The sequence below is a fragment of the Diuraphis noxia genome, unplaced genomic scaffold, assembly GCF_037042655.1.
Source record: "Diuraphis noxia isolate RWA-SAM2 unplaced genomic scaffold, SU_Dnox_SAM2 contig0001, whole genome shotgun sequence".
Taxonomy (NCBI): domain Eukaryota; kingdom Metazoa; phylum Arthropoda; class Insecta; order Hemiptera; family Aphididae; genus Diuraphis; species Diuraphis noxia.
Window position 1 is genome coordinate 69,360,064 of NW_028301711.1, and position 22,288 is coordinate 69,382,351.

The 22,288-nt window shown below is 27.3% G+C and overlaps 1 protein-coding gene across 2 annotated transcripts in view; it reads left to right on the forward strand.

Annotated features, from left to right (window-relative positions):
• The window catches only part of LOC107169051 (pseudouridylate synthase RPUSD2-like), a 530,147-nt gene extending 509,468 nt beyond the window's left edge, over positions 1–20,679 (forward strand). For both annotated transcript variants that reach the window (XM_089217235.1, XM_089217236.1), the window contains 6 exons: positions 3,730–3,817; positions 5,193–5,413; positions 6,464–6,660; positions 7,682–7,897; positions 12,192–12,445; positions 19,165–20,679. In XM_089217235.1, the coding sequence (XP_089073361.1) occupies positions 3,730–3,817; positions 5,193–5,413; positions 6,464–6,660; positions 7,682–7,897; positions 12,192–12,445; positions 19,165–19,233 (1,045 nt within the window). In that variant the 3' untranslated portion in view covers positions 19,234–20,679. The remainder of the gene's footprint in view (positions 1–3,729; positions 3,818–5,192; positions 5,414–6,463; positions 6,661–7,681; positions 7,898–12,191; positions 12,446–19,164) is intronic.
• The last annotated feature ends 1,609 nt before the right edge of the window (positions 20,680–22,288 follow it).

Here is a 22,288-nt window from a genome sequence, read left to right on the forward strand (position 1 = left end):
TCCTTTTTTTATCATAAATTATGAATGTATTCAAATTCCGATTTTTGGTATTTCTAATTATTTTCTTAAGGGAAAATAAATTTTCATAATTTCAATTATGCCCCAATTTTCAACAAACGTCAAAGTGCCCTTAATATTTTTTATCCTCTAGATCTTAGTATACTCGTAATAGGTAGGTCAATTCATTCTAATACTAACAATAACAGATAATAAAACGGATATTTATTCACGTAAACTTTGCTAAGTTATGCGTTTGTAAGACGAAGAAACTTTGTGTCCACGCGGATATAACGTTTATTAATTATAAAAAATCCAAAAAATTATAGTTCTAACTAACGATTAACCCAAAATTTGTAAAACTTTTTAATTCTAAACATCAATAAGACAATAAACACAAAGTAAGATATATAATATAAGATAGTATGTGGTACTTATCGATATGTTTAAAATATCGTCTAATATCGTCTAATATCGTTTAGAATGTTTATTCGTTTTAAATCGATGCTGTTGCGTATTAATCATGTTGAGAGCAATAATGGAGTAGTGTTTCATTCCTCTTCTTTTTTAAAAGTATTTATAAGTAAGTAATAACCGGGTTACGCAGAATTATATCTTAATCAACACTATCTTTAAGCATTTATGTACGCAAATTTATTTACACTCTTTCATCATCCTTCTAATTGTTTTTCAACTCAAACACTGCTGATTTATTCAAAGACTCAAGTTTACGTGAAACGGTTTACGTTGAACAAAAAATAACGTCTTGTTCAGTGCTGCTAATTATTATGATGATTTTTTCTTAATTTTTAAATATTTTCACGCGGCGTATCTTGACTTTTGATAGTTCACGTTAATAATATAATATTATACATTAATGAAAATAATAAAACCCTATAGTCTTCAAAAGTAATGACCTAGTCCATCTGCATTTATTCGATACGGCAAAGTACATGCATGACGTACTCAAACACATTCGTCCGTATTATTGTTTCCGAAGCTTTCGAAACCCGACGTACTGTGATTTTGATTACAATGGCTATATTTTGTATTCAATAAGCGTCATATACGTCCTCGCACGTGTTGAAATTCTACTAAAAAAAATATCCCAATTATTACTGTAGTAAGAGTACCTACTTGTAGAGAATAAAAATTGTGCAGGTCTTGCTTGAAAATATAGTAATACCCACATAGAACATATTATTATTGTAATATATTATATACAAGATGCTTTCTCTTCTCGTCAGTAACTTTTTTTTCTGATTTTAATGTTTTCTAAACTATATTATAGCTACAGAAAAGCATGAAAAAATCGGCTTTATATATTAAAGAAACTGCAAAAAACTCTATACTTAATAAAAGTAGAAAATACAAATTTCGCAGGTATTGCTTGAAAATAATGAAACTTATATAAAACGTATTATAATATCACAGGGCGTTACGTTTTCTGTTTTTAATATTTTCTAAAAATACGATTTTGGAAAATAATTACACACTTTTTTTAAAGAGATTGCTAAAATGTGTACATTTTTCTCCCTTCCGAACACAGAAATAACATAAATTAAAACCGTTATGATCACATGCCCTAATAGTATAGGTATTAATATTTAATGATGACCAACTTATAATATAGGAGTTAGCTAATGTGAATATTTTAAAAGTTTATTATTACTGATTTCTGTTATGCCGTGGTAGCCGTTTGAACGGGATAAGCCGTAGACGTGTTCATACGATAAAATAAATGTCGAGAATAAACGCGATGAAACACCCCATATAATGATGTATATGTATAAACCTATGTCCTACATAAAAAATAAAGTTTTGAAAAGAATAGAAATCTCTCTCATACTCACACACACACACACACACACTCACACATGCATGACACCTACAACGGATACTTAAAAACTACAATAAAAAAAAAAATTGCGCACAAAACAATAATAATGTTATGTCAACCGGTGCATGCACGCGACTTGAGATCCCCCGTTTTGATTGTCATGCGGGTATATTATACACCGTATATACCATATACGTGGTTTTCGGACAACGATCTTGCTTCGTTGACATATTTTGTCGGCTGAAAAAAAGAGAGGAGAAAAACAATTGGCATATTAAAATATCAATATTTTGACTATACGTGATAAAATGCGTGATTCGCAAGAGTTTTTGATTCGTTATTCAGACACTCAGAGTGATTCGCTATATAACCATGCTCAGTGCTCACCCTCATTTTTTCCTTTGATTACAAATTTATTCAAATTTTGATTTTCGGGACTTTTAAAATATATATTCAAGAGACATATTTTCAAATACTTGGCTTTATAAAACCGTTTGAAAAGAATACAGTGTCCAATAGAAATACAATATTCTTTTTTCAAGTATGAACCTACCCGTTTTTTTTATAAAACTGTTATTTAGATTAATTTTTTGAATGTATCTGTATCAAATTTTAACGATTAGTTAATGAAATATTGGAATTGATTTTGAAATACATAATATGGAGGCTATGTTTTTTTTTTAAATATATATGATTAAAGTTTGTATCGCAAGTTTGTTCCATAAATAATGGTAAATTATGGTGAGAATTTAATTAATTTAAAATATGCTCCTTAAGTATATTTAAAAATTCCGAACATCACTATTTAAATATTAAATAAACCAATTATTAAATAAAATAAAAGGGGGTGAGCATACTTTTGAATCATCCCGTAATATATATAACAAGCCGGTATTATATTATACACTGGCGTCGTTCTTCTTTCTTTTTATTATTGTTTTTAGTCCGTTTTCCGTTGTACAACAAATTGTTAGACATTATTCAATATTATACACTCACGCCGGTTCAACGTTTCTATTAAACGCAATTTTGTGGTTATCTAGAATTTACGACTCCTCGTCGACGGTACAAACACACACTGTGACAAGACAAATTTTACTCGTATACACCTATTAATATATTATACCCTACACGTGGTATTATTTTGACGATTCATCTGAACTATCGTGAAATGTCATTCCCTTTAGGTTTACGATTATGGCGTAACCACAAACGTATGGCGTTTGGTTTTTATCTCTTTTTTTTTTGGTCTTTATCACTTTCAATTTAGGTGCCATTATCGGTACACAGTGCTCGCTGCTGTGTATCAAACTATCCTCCTACCAACCCACTAACTATCACGAAAAAAAAAAGAAAATTTTATACCGTTTTCAACCTCAGATTTTTGACTTTTCACAGAAATAATATGAAACAAACAGTACTAAAGACATGCGAAAGTATATCGATATCATTAATTATTAATAACATTATTAGTTATAAATTGTGTTAAAAATATGAAAGCTAAATTAATTCAACTATTATCACATTATTTTTAGCACAGCATTTTTAAATGTACACATTTTAATAATCTGAGTGATCGATGATGTTGGTTTAAGTGTTATTTAGTTCTTCTCTGCGTCAGTATTTTAGTTAGCAGTTATTATTGTGGGGGCTTTTGGTTAGACTTGGTTAACTGTCCATAATGTACACAACTAGGTCGGCGATGGTATAGGTATAATATTAGCGCAAGAGTTGTAAGCCCTTTCACAATGAATTATAATATTAGTAGGATCGTGTTATGATTATTTATCAACTCGACACTTTTTGTACGTTATACCATACTGAAAGAATTTTAACGAACGACGCTCGAACACACTCTCATATGTTTGTGTGTGTGTGTGTTTATGTTACAGACATGAAGTACCGGTAACCAATGACCCAATCACGATCGTGCACATGGACGACGACATTGTGGTAGTCAACAAACCCGCAAGCATTCCGGTAACTTGATTTATATAATTTACTTAATTAAATCATATATATATATATATATATATATATATATATTATACACACACAGAAACCGCCTAATAACGGTGGTGGTTTATTTTTGGTTCAGTCAAGTGTCAAGGGAATAGTACATTATAATAATTAATATACATTGTCATTAAAAAACGGTAACGGAATGAGAATCTGAAATGGAACAGAATATATATCTTATTATTTTTAATTATTAAACCCTGTATAATATATATTATCATTATTATCATTATTAAATACATAGGCATCATTAAATTCGGGTAGAAAAAAAAAAAAAAATAATCGACAAAAAATATGCATTCTGTTTGTTTGCAAAAGTGAAAAATTTGTCACTCGCTTATATCCATAGTCCTAAATACTTATAACACTTTATATTCAAGTATACAGCTAATTTCATGGCATTACAATATTCAAACTCAAATGTTACACATGAAAAAAAAATAACGTTAATCTTTAAAAATATGAGTGAGGACTTATATTTTTTTCATATTTGTCTAAAAAGGTCGTAGAGACGTAGAACAATGTGAATGATTCATAAATATCAACCTAATATACAAAGAGGACATATTTAAAATTTTATTTTTTTATAGTTTTGCTTATTTTGTTATCATTTTATATAAATGCATATCTAAATATACCATTGAATAAATTGTGAGCATTATATATATAAAAGTTACAAATTTGAAAATTTTGATTTTTAATATAATACTTATATAACATATAAAGTAATTTCTACTTTTTAGATGATTTAGCATTTATTCTTTTTGCTGGTAAATCTCATAATTTCAAAATCTTGAAGTTAATATTCAGTAACTCTATAGAGTTTAAAATAAATTAAAATCTATTTATTCCATTCCGTCGACAAATTCTTCATTAATTGATTATCGCAATACAATTATATACAACAACGGTTGTTGTATACATTTGTACCTACATGCCGTTCTTGAACCAATATTCACGTTTCACGACAAAATCTCTGTGACATATCATTCAACCTTATGCACCCTACAACAATTAACTTATACCGTGACCAAATGCATATGATAAATTTGTAGTTTGTATATTTAATAAATATACATACATTATATAAATATTATTTATATAACACTTTACCAGCTGACGTTAGCTGGCAACATGGACGTCTAAGAATAAAATAAACTGACTCAAAACCAGACACCTAGCCTGGTCGTGATGTGATTAAAAAAAAAAAATTGGAGTTAGGTCAACTGCAGTGTCTGTATTATCATAAATATATTAAAACTGCTACATAGCGTACCTATATATATATATATTCATAATTATTATCACTAACTATGATTGTCACGTTATCCGGCAGGTTCATCCGTGCGGTCGTTATCGACACAACACTGTGGTGTTCGTTTTGGCCAAGGAGCACAACTTGAGAAACCTCAGGACCATACACCGTCTGGATCGGTTGACCAGCGGTCTTTTGATGTTCGGTCGAACTCCTCGGTACGCCCGCATCATGGAGGCACAAATCCGCAATAGACAGGTGAACAAACAATACGTGTGCCGAGTCGAGGGGAAATTTCCCGAGTGAGTATTTTATGTAATTATTGTTGTTGTGACATAAAAAAATTCCACTTGTATACAAATAACGTACTGTTTAATAGTAATATGGTAACGAATTGCTGACCAATGTACACCGAGTTGGTTATATTACCAACATTAAATATAATACTAGCTATGACGTGATAAACAAAAATATATTTTTTGAGATTTTCATTTTATTTTTCCAGAACATTTTCAAATTACGAACTTTATGTTTTGGGTATAAATCACTGTACTATATTATAATATGTTTTAGATTGAAAAAAGTAGAATATATCGTTGATCTCTATTGTAAAATGGAAAAAAACTTATATAAATAGTAAGGAAAGTATATAAAAAAAATTTCCAAGGAATCTGTTCAAAGATTCACATTTTTCAAAATGTTTAAGCTTTGAGTAATGTCAATTTAACTGTAGTTTAAAAGAAATACGAATTATTTTTAAGTCATATTATTGTAATTACTCAGTTTTAGTTTAATTTATAATAAAACGTATTAATATAGTTTTAAATTTGCAGGTATGCGAATCATCAACTGAGAATATTATAATATTACATATAAGACTAAGATGATTTAATAAATATCTTTTTACACATTAACAAATATTTTCTTAGGTATACGAAGTATACCTGTTTTAATTAACTCGCGTAGTAAACCAGAGTATTCAAATAAGAAAATAAGGCTTAAAATCAAATAGAGTACTATAATTTTTTTAATTCCTATTTGTTAGAAGACATTCTGAGTACGCTAAAAGTTAAAAGTATGCGTATAAAATACCTATAATTTTAAAGGATGATTGGTAAAATTTACTTGAAACATCAAATTTAAAACTATAAGTACATCTCTATGAAGCTATAGTGCCCCTTATTAGTACAACTTGTGTACACGATAGAAGTTTTATTTTTTGTAGTCTATTGTTGTTATATTATTATAAGCAGGTCGATCACAAAATTATGTCATTTCCCGCAACTTTTATCTATAGCTTAAGGCCATTATATACAATAATATTATATAACTCATTTTAATATTTAATATAGGCAAACGATCGAGTGTAATCATCCTATCGAAGTGGTCAGCTACAAGATAGGCGTATGCAAGGTATCCAACAAAGGCAAAAATTGTTCGACGACATTCCAATTGGTGGGCTACAACGAGAAGACCAACATTAGTGTGGTATTGTGCTTCCCACACTCGGGACGCATGCACCAGATCAGGGTACACCTTCAATACTTAGGTAAATAATTTGTGATTATAAATTGTAATGATACATTCTGTAATAAATAATAATCATATTATAATAAATATTTTTTTTTAAACATTATTTTTATCCAAAGAGCCAGAAAAATATTTAAAACAGTTGTTTTTTGACAAATTGATCACCGAGTGGTCACACTGTTTGATGGTTTAATGTTATAGACTAGAGTATCTAGAGCATATATTATTTATCATACGAGATTGTAGCCATTATGGCATTGTATTATTGAGTAACACATATAATAATTCATTACTTTATATTAATAAATAAATAAATAATGTTTACAATATACCCAATACGTAAATGTTTAAACTAAGTACTAAAGCATATGACTTGGTTGAAAGAGTCCACAGAGATTTAGGCCTAGGTATATAATTGTATTGGTCTTACTTCTAATCAACTTGTTAATATTTTATAAAATAAATAGCGCTGACGTTTAGTGCGGAAATCAAATTCGGTTGTAGTACCCATGGTCAGATAGGCTATTACAAAGAAACGGAGATTTTCAAGTTGGGCCTCCTTATTTGAATGATGGGATCCTTTCTCGGAATAACGACTTGATGGTTGCATGGAATTCATATAGATTATGAATTATGGTAACTACGAAACGTACACGGTTACACGCTATTATATGAGCAAAATATATTGATATTATACACAAGAAATTAGAAAAAATATTTAATTCAGTTTAATAATATTAAGGAACGTACCTATGTAATTCAAACAAAAAATAAAAATTTTCATCACATTTGCACTTGATACCAATTATATTATGCTGATATTTAATCTGAGCAAATTTTACCTATGACATTTTGAATTATTGAACTCCTTAGAAACGGATCTTCTTGACAAACCTTTACGTATTATAATGGTGGTTTGGTATATACAACACGTGTTCCAAACACCAACCAACCCCTTAACTTAGCTGATTGCCATAGTTGCCGAGTTTATGATCAATATAAAAAATTATAAAAGTAATGATATGTATTGTTATATTCAGGATTTCCGGTGAAGAATGACCCACTGTACAATCATGTTGTGTTCGGGCCAGAAAAAGGTCGTGGTGGTGTAATCGGAAAATCAGACGAGCAACTGATTCACGATTTGATAAACATCCACAACGCTGAAAACTGGTTGGGCATGGACGGTGACTCGGAACTAATGCCGATCATGAAAGATGTAGACGTCGTCGACGAAGAAAAAAGCACACCGCTGGGTAAGCAAATTAAATAATACACAATAATATAATACGATATTAATAAATTAACCAATAGAATATATTTGTAAAATAAATTATTTTAAAAATCGCATTAATGTAGTAATGTGGTATATTTTTAATTTTAGGCCGGACATTTTGCATGTCATAATATTATCATTATCTATTGTAATATCATCACAATTATTTAATATGTTCACTTTTAATTTAAAATCAAAATATTAAAAAAAAATAATTAGAGTATTACAGAGGCATCAATATCATTTAATATATCATTTTAAATACGATAATTTATTTAAAGGCGTAAAGTACTTATACAAACAAACTTAACAAACGTGTTTAATATAATACGCAAGCAGCCATTATAAATTTATAAGCCATATAACATTATGTTGATGACTTGGATTTCAGTATAAACATCATAATAATTGTATTTTGATGTTTATTGTAGATCATTCATTAGGTGATTAGTTGCGTTTCTTTTACAATTGTCTCTGTTTTATTTTAGGTTAGGTTATAATATGGTTTAGCGTCCATATATCGTAAGTCTTATAAGCTAACATTATATAGACTGAAATGATCGAAATGTTTCACGGACTTTTAAAAAAGTCTTAAATTTTTTATTTCAATAAATTCACTGACAGAACTTAATTTGTGAGAGTTTTTCAAAAAAAAAAACATGGTGTTTATTATGTGATAGCATTGGATGGTAATGTAAGGTTGTGACATTTATTTTATAAGTGACAATAGTTGTAAAAATAGTGTTTTTTTTTTTGTGTTTAACACGTACCTTGTAAAACCATGTCATTAAATGTTTGTTCATCAACAAGTTGTCGTATTCATCACTGCGAGTTTTCGGTATTTTTTATTACTATCGCCCGGACGAATCTATTTGCGAAGTTTTTTCAAACCATCGCACTCAGCTGTATTACTATTTTTGGATAATTTCCAAACCCATGTAACTATAGCAACGTTAAAATATTTTAGTCGTTTTCATACAAAGAAGAAAAATGTATGCCTTAACACATATTTAAAAAAAACGTATACTCCATTTTGTTAGATTATTTGTATTTACTTTAGTTATATATGTTGGAGTAAGTCTTCTTTTTATACAATTATATAAATAGGTACCTAAAATATAATAAGATTAGAAAATAAAATAATTGACATAATCAATTTAATTATTTTAAAATTGCATTTACTAAGTACGATTCCCGTATACAAAAATATGTACGGATACCTACATTTTTCATGTTCGAGTGATAATTTTGTATCACTATTGATTATTTTAATAATATTGTTATGGCACAGGTGATGATAGTCGGGTTAATATTATAAAACGGCGCATCATATAGGCAATATAGCAACGTCAATGCGTGTATTTGCACCAAAATATAAAAACAGTTTCAATGCTGGTCAACTATTACAATTCAATATTTTGGTGTGATATTATTGTTGGATTACGTAAATAATCACTATAGATTTATTGAATAATTAATGAGATAATACTAGCCCCTTAAACATGATTTAGTGGTAATTATTGATACATTTTATTGAACCATTCAATTAATTAATTTTTGTATGTAACTCAGCATAATATGTATTACATATATTTTTAAAAGTCGTATGTTAATTCTATAGTATTTCATTTAACTATAACGATTTCAAACATAATCTTAATTACTTTATTTATATTATAGTATTAGATTATGGAAAAAATCATTTTAGGTTTTTCTTTTTTTATAAACAAGAATTCAATCAAATTTGTAATTATTATTTTTTTTTATTATTAATGCAAATTAAAAAAAAACAATTATGTTCTTTTTTTTAATTCACATTATATTTTTTTACTACCCTATTCACAAAAATATATTTTAACACACATAAATTAGTATTTGACTTTGCATATTAAGCTTTTTCATTTAGTGCTCGACTAGTAATTATCTTAAAATAATATTATAACAAAAAAATACCGAATTGGTAGGTATACATTTTCAAAAATAAATTAATTAATCAGATTATAGTAAAACTATTAACATCAAATATATATGTTTTACTATAGTCGATAAAATCATAATAATTTGATACTTTTGTACTGTTATATTTTTAAACCTTTACGTATAAATATATTAATTTTATATTTACCAAAAATCAAAATATATTTCATAAACTATGAAATCTTATTACGAATTATGAAATTACTTTCTTGCATAAACTTTGCCAATAAAAACTATAATTTGTCATTTATAATATAATATAAACTAGTCGTCACATTTATTTCACGTCATCTATTTTTAATCAAATAACTTATTAACTTTATAATATGTATTATTTAATTTATTCCAATATATATTTCATAATAAAGTTATATTTAGCTATACTTATAGTTAATTTAATGCATATCTGACAACCATTTAGCGTACAAAATTATCATATTCATAAGTATTAATTACCTACAAAATGTATGAACCAACGCGTATCGTAATCGAAATCAATAAATTATTTATCATACAATTTCAATATTATAAATTAAATATGTAACCTGGCCTTAATGAGACAAATATTATAAATTTATAATACAGCACATTAAAATTTTTATATGCAATATTGCATCACCGCTGAACTATTTAACTTATTTAACAACGCAGTTGAGTGTTGACTAATTCATAAGAAAAAATTGTAATACTTTAGAAAACATCATTATTTTATAAAACAAATTTTCACTGCTAAAAACAAAAATTCATTATTGTAATATATTCATTAAATACATATACATGTTTAATCTTACAACAGAAAAAAAATTGTATTATAATATGCTTAATTAAAATCATTTCATTATTAAAACTTTTGCCAGCAAAATTGTTAAAAACGTATATAAAATAATATACACAATACCCATATTATTATGTTTCATTGTATCTCGGTTGTGCTTTGGTATCTTTGTTTCTATTATTGCGATAATTCACATTTATATATATATATATATATATATATATATATATATATATATATATATATATATATGAATATATGAGCGAGGCCTAGAAGAAAATAGCCTAGTGTAGTTTCAGTTTTAATATTTGGATTTAAAATCGTATTCTCGCGTAGAATAATTTCTGTTATTGTAAAATAAACCCTAGTGTCTCATAAATTTGAAATAATGGGTACAAAATCGTTAATTTAAAAAGATTTTTTATTATATAACTACATGAATATCAAAAAAATATCATCAACAACTGTTTTAAATACATTTATAAGCTCATAAAAAGAAGTCATTCGTATCATATTTTATTTTAATTATGTTTGTTTGAAGAAATACGAACAAAAATTAAATTTTATTCAAAACTTAAAATATTTTTTTAACAAAAATAATTGTATCATTAATAATGTACTTTAATTATCATTACTAACAATATTCATCTTATTACTGTAATAAAAATAACTGATTCAGTTTTCAACGTATATACGTATATTAGCGTCCTAATTGAAAAATAAAATATTTGTTTCAAAATATTATAAAATATTGTAAATATTTAAATATAATATATCCTAGACTGTCAATTTCAGAATCGTTTTTCGTATACAATGATACCTATCATTGCATTCAAAACTAATCTACCCTAGTCAGAGGTCCACCCCACCACCTAATGTACAGCAGAGCGACATCCACTTACCCGCTTTTTTCAGTTAAATTAATTTGGGATATTATAACTTTTTTAAAAATATAATTTTTGAGAATTTGCTGATTTTAGAATATTTTTTAAATAGTTTACTTATCGTATAATATTAAAAAATTTTGTCATACGTTGAATTAGCATAATATTGTTTTTTTGATCAGGTATTTCTGTTACACCCTGTATATAATATATATATATATATATACATATATAAGAAATCTATTCTATATGTAATGATAGTAAGTGTTTTATCATAACTGAGATGAGAAAGCTCAGACAACAATATAAAATATCGTGGAATCTGAGGGATTTAAATGATCATTTTTTGGAACGAGAAAATGAGAAAATAAATGATAGAAGATGACGGCTTCTAGACAAATTTTTGTATTCTTTTTTAACCTCATTATTATTATTTATTTTTATTACAAGTAATACAATACACTAGTCTCTAATATTTTTCTCAACTATATCAATTTGGCATTTGCTGAACATAAAGTATTTAAAAATACATTTAAAATACAACCTATCCACTACGATATTATTGAAAATTAGTTCAATGTGAAATGCAAAATTATAAATAGAGCTGATTTTGATAATATATTATTACTATCCAAAAGGTTTCAAGAAAAACGAATCGGTGATGGAACAACATCAGCAACAGTTGCAGATAAAGAACAGACAAAACAATCAGTTACAGTTGCAGTACGATAGTGGAATGAACGTGTCCACGCAGACGGGACAAGACGTGCCGGACATGGACTTCGACGCTGAGAAGCTCACCCACGACCCTCATTGCTACGAGTGCCGGGTGAAATTCAGGGATCCCAAACCAAAAGACCTGATCATGTACTTGCACGCTTGGAAATACAGCGTAAGTATTTAATTCAACAATATTATATTCGCAAGTACACTATTATATTATTTTCGTATTGAATGAATCGAATCGCAGTCGCGTAATGGAATTGCAAACCAAACGGTATTTGGCACGTGAGCTGATTACAAAAATATTCGCAATAATAATAATATTTTGGTATAGCCACCAAAATGCCATTTTATAATAGGTAATAGGTATAATAGATCAATTCCGTTCTCTTTAATCTTAATCCCCGAAACAAATTTGCTTTGACATTGCATAACGTTATATAATATTATTTTAATTTTTAACATTGTTGTTTTACTTAAATTAATCAATACCATGAAATAATATTATTATACAATTACCATTCAATTCAAATCAATTAGTTTTGTATAGTATAGTTTTAATTCCTTACATTTTAAGACAGGCTACTATATTTAGTGTAAAACAATTAATTGAAATAATAAAAAGATATAAATTTATTTCTACCCATTTTTACTTTTTAGTGACGACAAAATTACTTCTTTAATTAGTTCATTAAAATTTTAAATAAACATTAATTATCAAATTAAGCTAATTAGGAAAATTCAAAATATCATGCTTAATTTATTTATTTTACTAGCTTAAATATTTGAGCTAATTTTTGAAAATTCACTAGACCGACTTATGAATAGTTAGTAAGTTATTTAATATGTGCATTAATTGTATTCAATACATCAATTGTTATTGAAAATATATTTATCACTACTGCCGTCTATAATCGTACTGAAAAAAAAATTATTTCGATATAATTTTATTATATTACTATCTCTTAATATATTATGTAAATATTGTGATGACAACAGGTAACCCAGTAAAATGAAAATTCAGGGAGAGATCACTTCCATGACAGAAAACCGAGTAAATAAGTGGTATTAATTCCACGAAAAACAGTACCTACCAACTTTTTAAATGTATTTTATAGCGCATTACTTTACATTTTTTAAGGCGTATAAAATATACTGTAATACACAATAACTTAATTAAAAACAAATATTATCAGTAGGTAATCAATATTATAATTCTATGATTTAAAATATATCTATAATTCAGCAGGAATATCGTATACAGTGGGTACCAACGTATACGGTCTTAAAAATATTTTCCATAAAAATAATATGGTTGAACAATATTACATTTTTCACGAATAATATTCAAGTCATAACGTAGGTATTATTATTTATTTGTATATCCCTAAATACTGTTTTTTATTTATCAAAACCCCCTAGCTACCCCACCCACTCCTGGATTTTCTTTTCATTATAATACCTTGCACTTAAAAATGTTAGTAATGCATTAAACTACTGTGTTTGACAACTCTTCCGACGTTATAATTTGTGGTAATAAATTCTCGATATTATTGTAATATATAAATTACGTCGCATTCTAAATTATTAAATATTATGTAGTATCGTTAAAAACGTTTGTTTTGAATATCTACGCTGTTAATCATACTAATGTCGATCATATTTTTCATAATAATTTTTGCTTGGTCTTGAGTGGTTCTCAGTGGGTACTTAATCTTGTATTTTCAATTTATCTCACCTTCAACCATTACGTAAAATAATATAATATTATGCAAATTAAATAATAGATCATTTTTAGTTTTATTTTACACCGTAAATTTGTATTCATATTTTTTGCGTATTAATTATGTGGTTATTTAATAACTTTACAAAGTGATGTCATATTATATACTATCAGATAAAATAATATATCACAAAAAAGTATCTACGTCATAATTTATAATGATCGAAAATAAATAATAATTTGATAACAATTGATACCTAAGAAAAATAGGTACAGATAATATTGCTTAATACAATATTGTGTGTATTACAAAAACATTTCAGATACTTTAATTATAAAACAAATATAATAATATGTGGACATATAAAAACAATTCACTAAAACATACTGTGTATTGGTATTTGGGAAGTGTCCTTAAATGGGAAAACTAGATTAAAGGATTTAGTTTTTTAAAAAAAACCTTATTTTTAATACGGGTAATAAAAATAGCTAAATAACCTATTACAACCTAGTCAAATTTTAGTTAAAAATATAAAATCACGTCCTATTGTTGGTACCTAACTACTGTCACAAACGTGCTCAAATAGCTGCCAGATAAAACTAACGAGGGCGATTCGAAATAGCCTGCAGTTATTACATTTTTATAATATAACTTAAATTGGTTTTTGGTAGCAGTAGACAACTTCTCTTCCTGAGGCTGCAGATGGTACATGATATTTCGGGAACGGATATTCATTGTACAAGTGAAAACGCGTAGTGTATATATTTTTAGTTCCTCCGGATCCTTAGGTTCGCTCTGTGCGTCTGATTGTTTTGTTGCATAGATTATTAAATACAACGACTGACGCAATGTAAATTCTATAGCGTCTCGCCCGATATTACGTTTATGTACCTACTCGCATTCCACTTTTTTTCCTACCATTTCACAGTCCGAAATGTCATTTATAGCATCATCGCGATTACGGTAACGTGTAGGCGCAACACGTCACGCATGTAACTCAATACGCAATAACACTATACACACGTGAAGGTAATATACACTTGGAAACGATTATTCGGATAGAAAATTTACGATGCGTACACACATAAGGCCCAGTTGTAATGTCGCATACAACAATGGGTGATGGAAAGAGGAGAGGGAGGGGGGTTGACGATTGAAGTGTTTCCATGCAATATTATATACGCAGTTTTCAAAAAGTAATTTATTTTATATTCCAAGAGATGCGCAGAGCGATAGGGTAATATTATTGGTTTTACGATGATGTGCATTTCGTTTAGGCAAACCTCTTTTTTTTTTTAGTTTTTGTTATTAAAATAAAAAAGAATATACCATGTGCATTTATACACAGCCAACAGTGGTAGCCTTCGTGCCGTTTAAGTATCGGAGTATTACCATAAACGATTTCTGGGGTAAACTACAAAAATAACGCTGACAAATATTAATACGAATACGTGTAGAATGTAACACGTTCTTTACTTTTGATAAAAACCAGACAATAAGCCCGTTGTGAATAAATTCACTGAATCTGTATCATGATAAGTATTTTTATTCAAAGAAAAATTTGATTTTTAATAAACTACAGAAAATCAAATGTATTTAACTTACTAGATATATCACCATTAACTACTGCATTACTGTATTAGTTAATACTTGAATAGGCTATTCAATAGTCAACGTACATACTCCATCGGCCGTTAGGTCAATGTCAGACAAAAAGAATGACTTATCGTCAAGTACAAATTACTATTAGTTTAAAAGTATAACTATCAAAGTATCAACAATGAAATAAAAAAAAATCTCATGTTGAATTTACAAATTATTACGCGTGTTTACAAGGATAAAATGTATTGAACTTAATGAACTTAGACTATTCCGTGTAACATCGGTAAATAAATGACAAATTATACTGTACAGTGGTCAACGTTAAATGAAACGTTCAAACAACATCGTTCATTTTGTTAAACTTAAATTAACAAGCTTACATTTCCAATTTGTTTGGTGTAATCAGAGTATAGTGCCCAAGGGATGATGGCTTCCTGATTGACAAAGCGCTGCAGTAGTTCATTATAGGTTCCTTCAGTATTTTTTTCTATATTATGTGTTTTTATCTATAAAAGGGATTCGAAATTAAATTATCTATAAAATTTGATAGAAAAAACAACAAAGACAAAAAAATTTCAATTATTATTTAAATATAAACTGACTTCCAGCAATATTTTATAGGCGCGTTCCAATTTTTGAACTCAATATAAAACATGACTCCACGAGCGTGGTTACGTAACTATCTAGTTGTGGTGTGACCATAGTCCATTAAAAATGTCAGATTTCGGTCTCTGGGTCCAGGGGGAAAGGGTTGAAACATTGCAAGTATACCTATTACCTATTACAATAGCTAGTTTGTCAATAAAAATACATTATTTAATTTTAAATTAACTAAATCGGCTACCAGGACATGTACAAATAATTTATGTTTTAAAACAAAAATGACTTCGAAGGAAAAACTTTTAGACTTCTTAACTCCGATTTTTTTTAAATTCTAAATAATGGTGTAAAATAACCTTCAAATTCTTCTTTTTTTAAAAATCATTAATATTATAAAGCCTGAGATTAAAATATTGAAAAACTTAGTTCAATGTGGACTATAAAATACTTACCAAAATCAATTAAAAAAATAAAATTTGGTTGATTCTATAGGATAGAATCATTAATCCTTAAAATGTATTTTTGCACCTAGGCAAAATTTAATTTGCATTGGCGTATCAATAAAAAAAAATATATTGGAAATAATTATCTTGGTTGGACTTCCATTCTTGCAAAAAATCTACTTAAACAAATTACCTACGAATGTATTATGGGGGTTTACCTGCAATTGCGCTCTAAAAATTTTAGGGTCGATATACCAATTGCGCTTTAAAAATGTTAGGGTCGATAAACCAGTTGCGCTCTATACATTTCACATTACTTATTATAAGGAAAACTTATTAGTTAATTACTAACCGATTTTTTTGCGAGTATTAATGTATAATACATTGTGAGATTTCTAGTATTTTACTACCTTTGCACTAGTTACCACCCATGAAACAAGCAACACTTATGACCTATAAGCCGCGTGTTGACCCTAATCCCTAGTCGGTGGAACTTATAGCCATTATACAGTTTAATTAATGAAAACTAAAATAAAATAATATTAATAATAACAAGATAATAGTTGGTTAGATCATAAAGTAATAAGATTTTGAGTTTAAGATAGGTAATCACGATGTTTGTATTTTGCATGTCTTAAGAATAATAATAATATTCTAAATATTAATTTTAGCATGATGGCATTACAATTTAGAATAATATAATTTGGTTAGTTTACAAAATAATATATTTGTTCACTACGAGAAAAGGAGAATATAATCATAAGTATAGCATGGCAATTGCAATAAAATAATTAATTTGGTCATCAGTCATCACGATGTATAATAATAACATAATGAAAACTTGTTTTCGTCTATCACTCAAATGCATACTTCCGTGATCAAAATTTGAGTGTAATAATAATAACGTTTCATACAATTCCCGATACTGTTATAAAATATATTATAACCAGTCACTTTAGGCTGTCTTTAGCCAGTAATCAATTGATAAATAAATATCAGGCAACTTTGAATACAAGCGCAATTGGTATAATGGCCGTAAAATATAAAGAGCGCAATTGGTATACTCGTATAATACTAACGATAAAATATAGAGGCGCCATTGGTACAATGAACCTGAAATATATGCAGCGCAATTGGTATGTTGACCCTAAAATACAAATTTTGTTTTAGGCGCAATTGGTCCATGCCCAGTATTATACATATTGGGACTTATACATATAGATCTAACGATCTAATCAATAACATATATTTAATAATTAATACATATGTAAATTACTCACTAAGCTAATAGATATTGGCTAATAATTAATATTATAATGATATATACCTGTTATAATTAGTAATTGTACCTACTAACATGTGTATTACCAGATTTATGACTTAATCGAGTATTCCCGGAACACGATATTGAAATTATAAAATATGCCATCATCCCATCCTATTCATACAGGTATGTGATAAATATCTGTCATGAAACCCTATTGTTCAATGTTAGTTTTAAAGCGATTTACTGGCTTTGTACTCGCTACTCGATACAATTATTTATGCGACGTACATTGTTATTTATTTATTTTTTATTATTATTAGTTGACCCGCGGTAACATAGGCCATTGGGTGATTATTTTTAGTAAGTTTTTAACTGAAGGGATTGTTACGGTAGATTTTCAACACGTTTATAATGTGTGGCAATATATTTACTACTAAGAACCCGGATGGTCACCCATCCGGAAACTAGTAGCAGCAGTTGGTGCCTACTTTCAATCATGTCGCGTGGCTGGTTGCACGTACGCCAAACCACAAGTATTTTTTAATTATTACGCTGTATGCTTGGCGCCATTTAAAATTGTATTTTAAAATACTCATTTGACTACCGGTTTTTAAATAACATTTAAGCATTGGATCCTTTTAATTCAAAGTATTTTAAATTAATTACTTTATGATATGTGAACACTAGTAATTGAACCCCATTTTTTTTTATTACGTCACACAAGACAAAAATATCGATTTCATTAAATCGACTTATTTATTAATCATTATTAAATATTAATTATTTTTTATATAAATATTTTTTTATTCCTAAATGTAATAAATATAAGAAAAAATTTAAAATATGTAAACTACCCTTAGGCTATAACCTATAAGACCTTACAATGACTATATATTGACTAGGTACCGGACGATCCTTAAACCATCATGGTGCATGACATAGGTAGCTTAGAAAATAATTTTGTAGCTGTTTTATTTTTTACACAAAGTATTTGAATAACCTACTTATGGTACTCAATTAATTTATTGAGGTATCTATATATTTTGGAATATTGTTTTACAACAATTATGTAATTATATTAGTATCAAATCGAATACATTAAATTGGCCGAATATGATTCTACAACATAACTCGGAAATAATAACCAAACATAATTTTTTACATGTAAATCAATAGATCTATTTGTAAACATTTTATTTTTTTTTTTTTACTTAGATACTTTAATCTTACTGATATTGTTGTATTTCCACAGGGCCCTGGATGGAGTTACGAAACGGACCTTCCAGTTTGGGCCAACGTCGAATGGAAGGAGCCGGAATAAATCTGATATAATTATGGACCTATTACAGCAACAGGGTGGGCCTTACGCGAGTCAAATGACAAAAAAAATACTGTTATTGGAAACTTCTATATTTAAGTGAATTTTTTCGGTCAAGTGACTAATAATAATAATACAATATTGTGGTGTCCCCCCTCTGTATAATATTATATAAGTATTAATAAATAGATGATTACTTTTATTCTTTACTTGGATTTCTACCTATTCAAAAGTTCAAAATTTCAAAATTTCAATAACAGCGAGTGCTCGTGGTTATTATTTTCTTTCTTTTTTTAAATTGTGATAAATAATAACTTTCGTCCAACAAGAAAATCTATAAATTATACAATATGGAATATTATTTAATATTACCTATGATGAAAGTATACGTTGTAGCCTTAATATTATAAAGGTCGTTCATAAATATAAAATATTTATACGCAATACATATATATAGGTGCGATATAATGTACCAACATGATATCATAATTATATTTATGTACGATAATTATTGTATGAATAATGTTACTATACTTCATCAAAACAATTCTATCATATTATCTTTTACGACCATGTGTCATGTTTTCGTGTGTGTATTTGTTTGCTTTGTGGCGTGAGTGTAATTTTTCTCCAGCATATTTTGACTTATGCAAAAAAATAAATCTACAATAACTAGATATCAGTCTCCGGATTTTTGTGAGTTTTTAATTATAATATTCTTCGTCGTAATTTTAGTGTATTCATTTTTCTTCCGAATACTCTATTAATTTTAAGATAAAAATTATAACATGAAAAATGATTGTTTATAATTAAAAACCTCTTCATATTTTATAAATAATATTTAAATAATTTACTATAATATATATTATTATTATTATTATTATTATTATATTATCTACTACTATCGCGCTCTTTAACCGTTGTATTCGCTAAGACATTGTATTATTGTGATTAGTTTTGCGTTAGTAGTTATGGTTTTATTATTGTTAGAGCTTATGTATTATTATTATTATTATTATTATTATTGTTAGTCAAATATAGACACTTATTATACCAGCATCATATACCTATAGTAATGAATAATAATAATTATAATTTATGATTAATATTATTATCATGATCATTATGTATATTACTTTATGATTGTCATTATTATTATTATTATTATTATTATTATTATTATTAAGCATAGCGGTTGGCCTACACCAAACAATAGTGAAGTGTTAACCACACAAGGTGAACCGAAACGCAGTTTTTTCGTAGTCATTTCCATGTAACACTTATAATATATGTGTCGTACTTAATATCTCTCGGCTTGACCGACAGTTGTGATTTCCATAATCCATAAGTAGGATTAGTATTTGTTTTTATTTCAAACTATTGTAGTTATTATTTGTCTAGTATGCTTAATTAATAGAATATTAAACATTAAAAAAGAACAGTATTGTATTTCTGTTTTGTTTTTTATTTCCATATTATACATAATAATTATGTTACCTATGTAATATGTATGTGTGTTTGTTGTGTGACACTGTTATACCAATAGGTACTATGTATTATAAAAATACTATGCTACAATAAGTTCTTAGCATTTACACCTATAATTGAAGAAAAAAAACTATCATTTTATTGAAATGGTTAAAAAAACGTATGACCAGAACTGAAAATATTGTAGGTATGTATATAGGTACTGATAAATTAAATAATAATAAGTCATTATTTCCGTAGACATATTGCCGTAAGCCTTGAAAAACGTTTATTTAACATTTCAACCGGAAAAAAACAAATAGATACCTAACTTAATGAATTCAACGGGAAAATTAAGCGGAGAAATCTTTCCACTGTATAATTAGTATAGATTGTGCTTCGCTATGCATAGTAATGAATCGCTGTAATAAAATATGGGTTAATTTTGAATTCAGTTAAAATATATGATTGATTGAATGCATAATTGAAATACAATTCTGAGCGGAGTCTACCTTTTGGCCTAAATATTTCTGAAAAAATGTAATTATATATTTTATTCATATTAGTTTAATAACTCATAAATTATGTTGAATTAATATTACTAAAAACCGATTGAAAAATAGGTATTTGATTAACTATTAGTAAGTACAACTTATAAAAAATGTTATTTTAAATGTTCAAGCTTTTTGACGGAATACATTTTATAGGTATCAAAATTTAAACATGGTAAAAAGGAACTGAAAAATAACCGTAAATTTAAAATTACTTTAAATAACGTGATAGTAGTTTGAATGTTGATTAAATAACATTGTACATGAAATATGATAGTTTAATATGCAAACATGGAATCTTATAACATATACAAAGTTAATCTACGATTAATAATTTTTGAATAATATCAAAAATCATTTGATGGTTAATCATTATTATACGTTTAAATATCGAATATCTTCAAAAGTTTGAATTTCAATCGTTCATTAAAAATTAATTTGACTTTAAACTAAACTTTTTTCAGGGTTTGAAACCGCTTTCAAGATCAATTTTTAATATCAATAAAAGTCGTTAAAAATATTCTAAGAAACCAAAAGTAATATCAAAATCAAATATTTATAATACTTAAATGGTATTGAAAAAAAATATATACCGTTAAATTATATCAAACTAATACAGTCTTATAATTTTCATAAATAAATCGATTAAAAAAAAACCATCAATTAACATATAGTATTTATTTAAAGTTTTGTGTTCCGTATAGGTAACTGCTATAAAATTGCTTAACAATTTAAAACTGTACTCATTTTATTCTCCAATAAAAACTTATAAAGTTCCTTGCATTACATTTTTAAGATATTAAATCAAAAATCGTACAAATTATAATAATTACAAAAAATTTAAATGAAAAGCTATTTACATATTTTTGTGGTTTTGACCAATTTTTAAACATTCTGATTGACTTCCAACGCTATTAAAACAATTGTTAGTATATATTTTCAAAAGTTACGACTAGTGAAAATTCTTATATAAAATGATCAAGATTTTAGACTATTAAACAAAAATGTTATCATGCATATTATGTAAATCAACAAAAAAA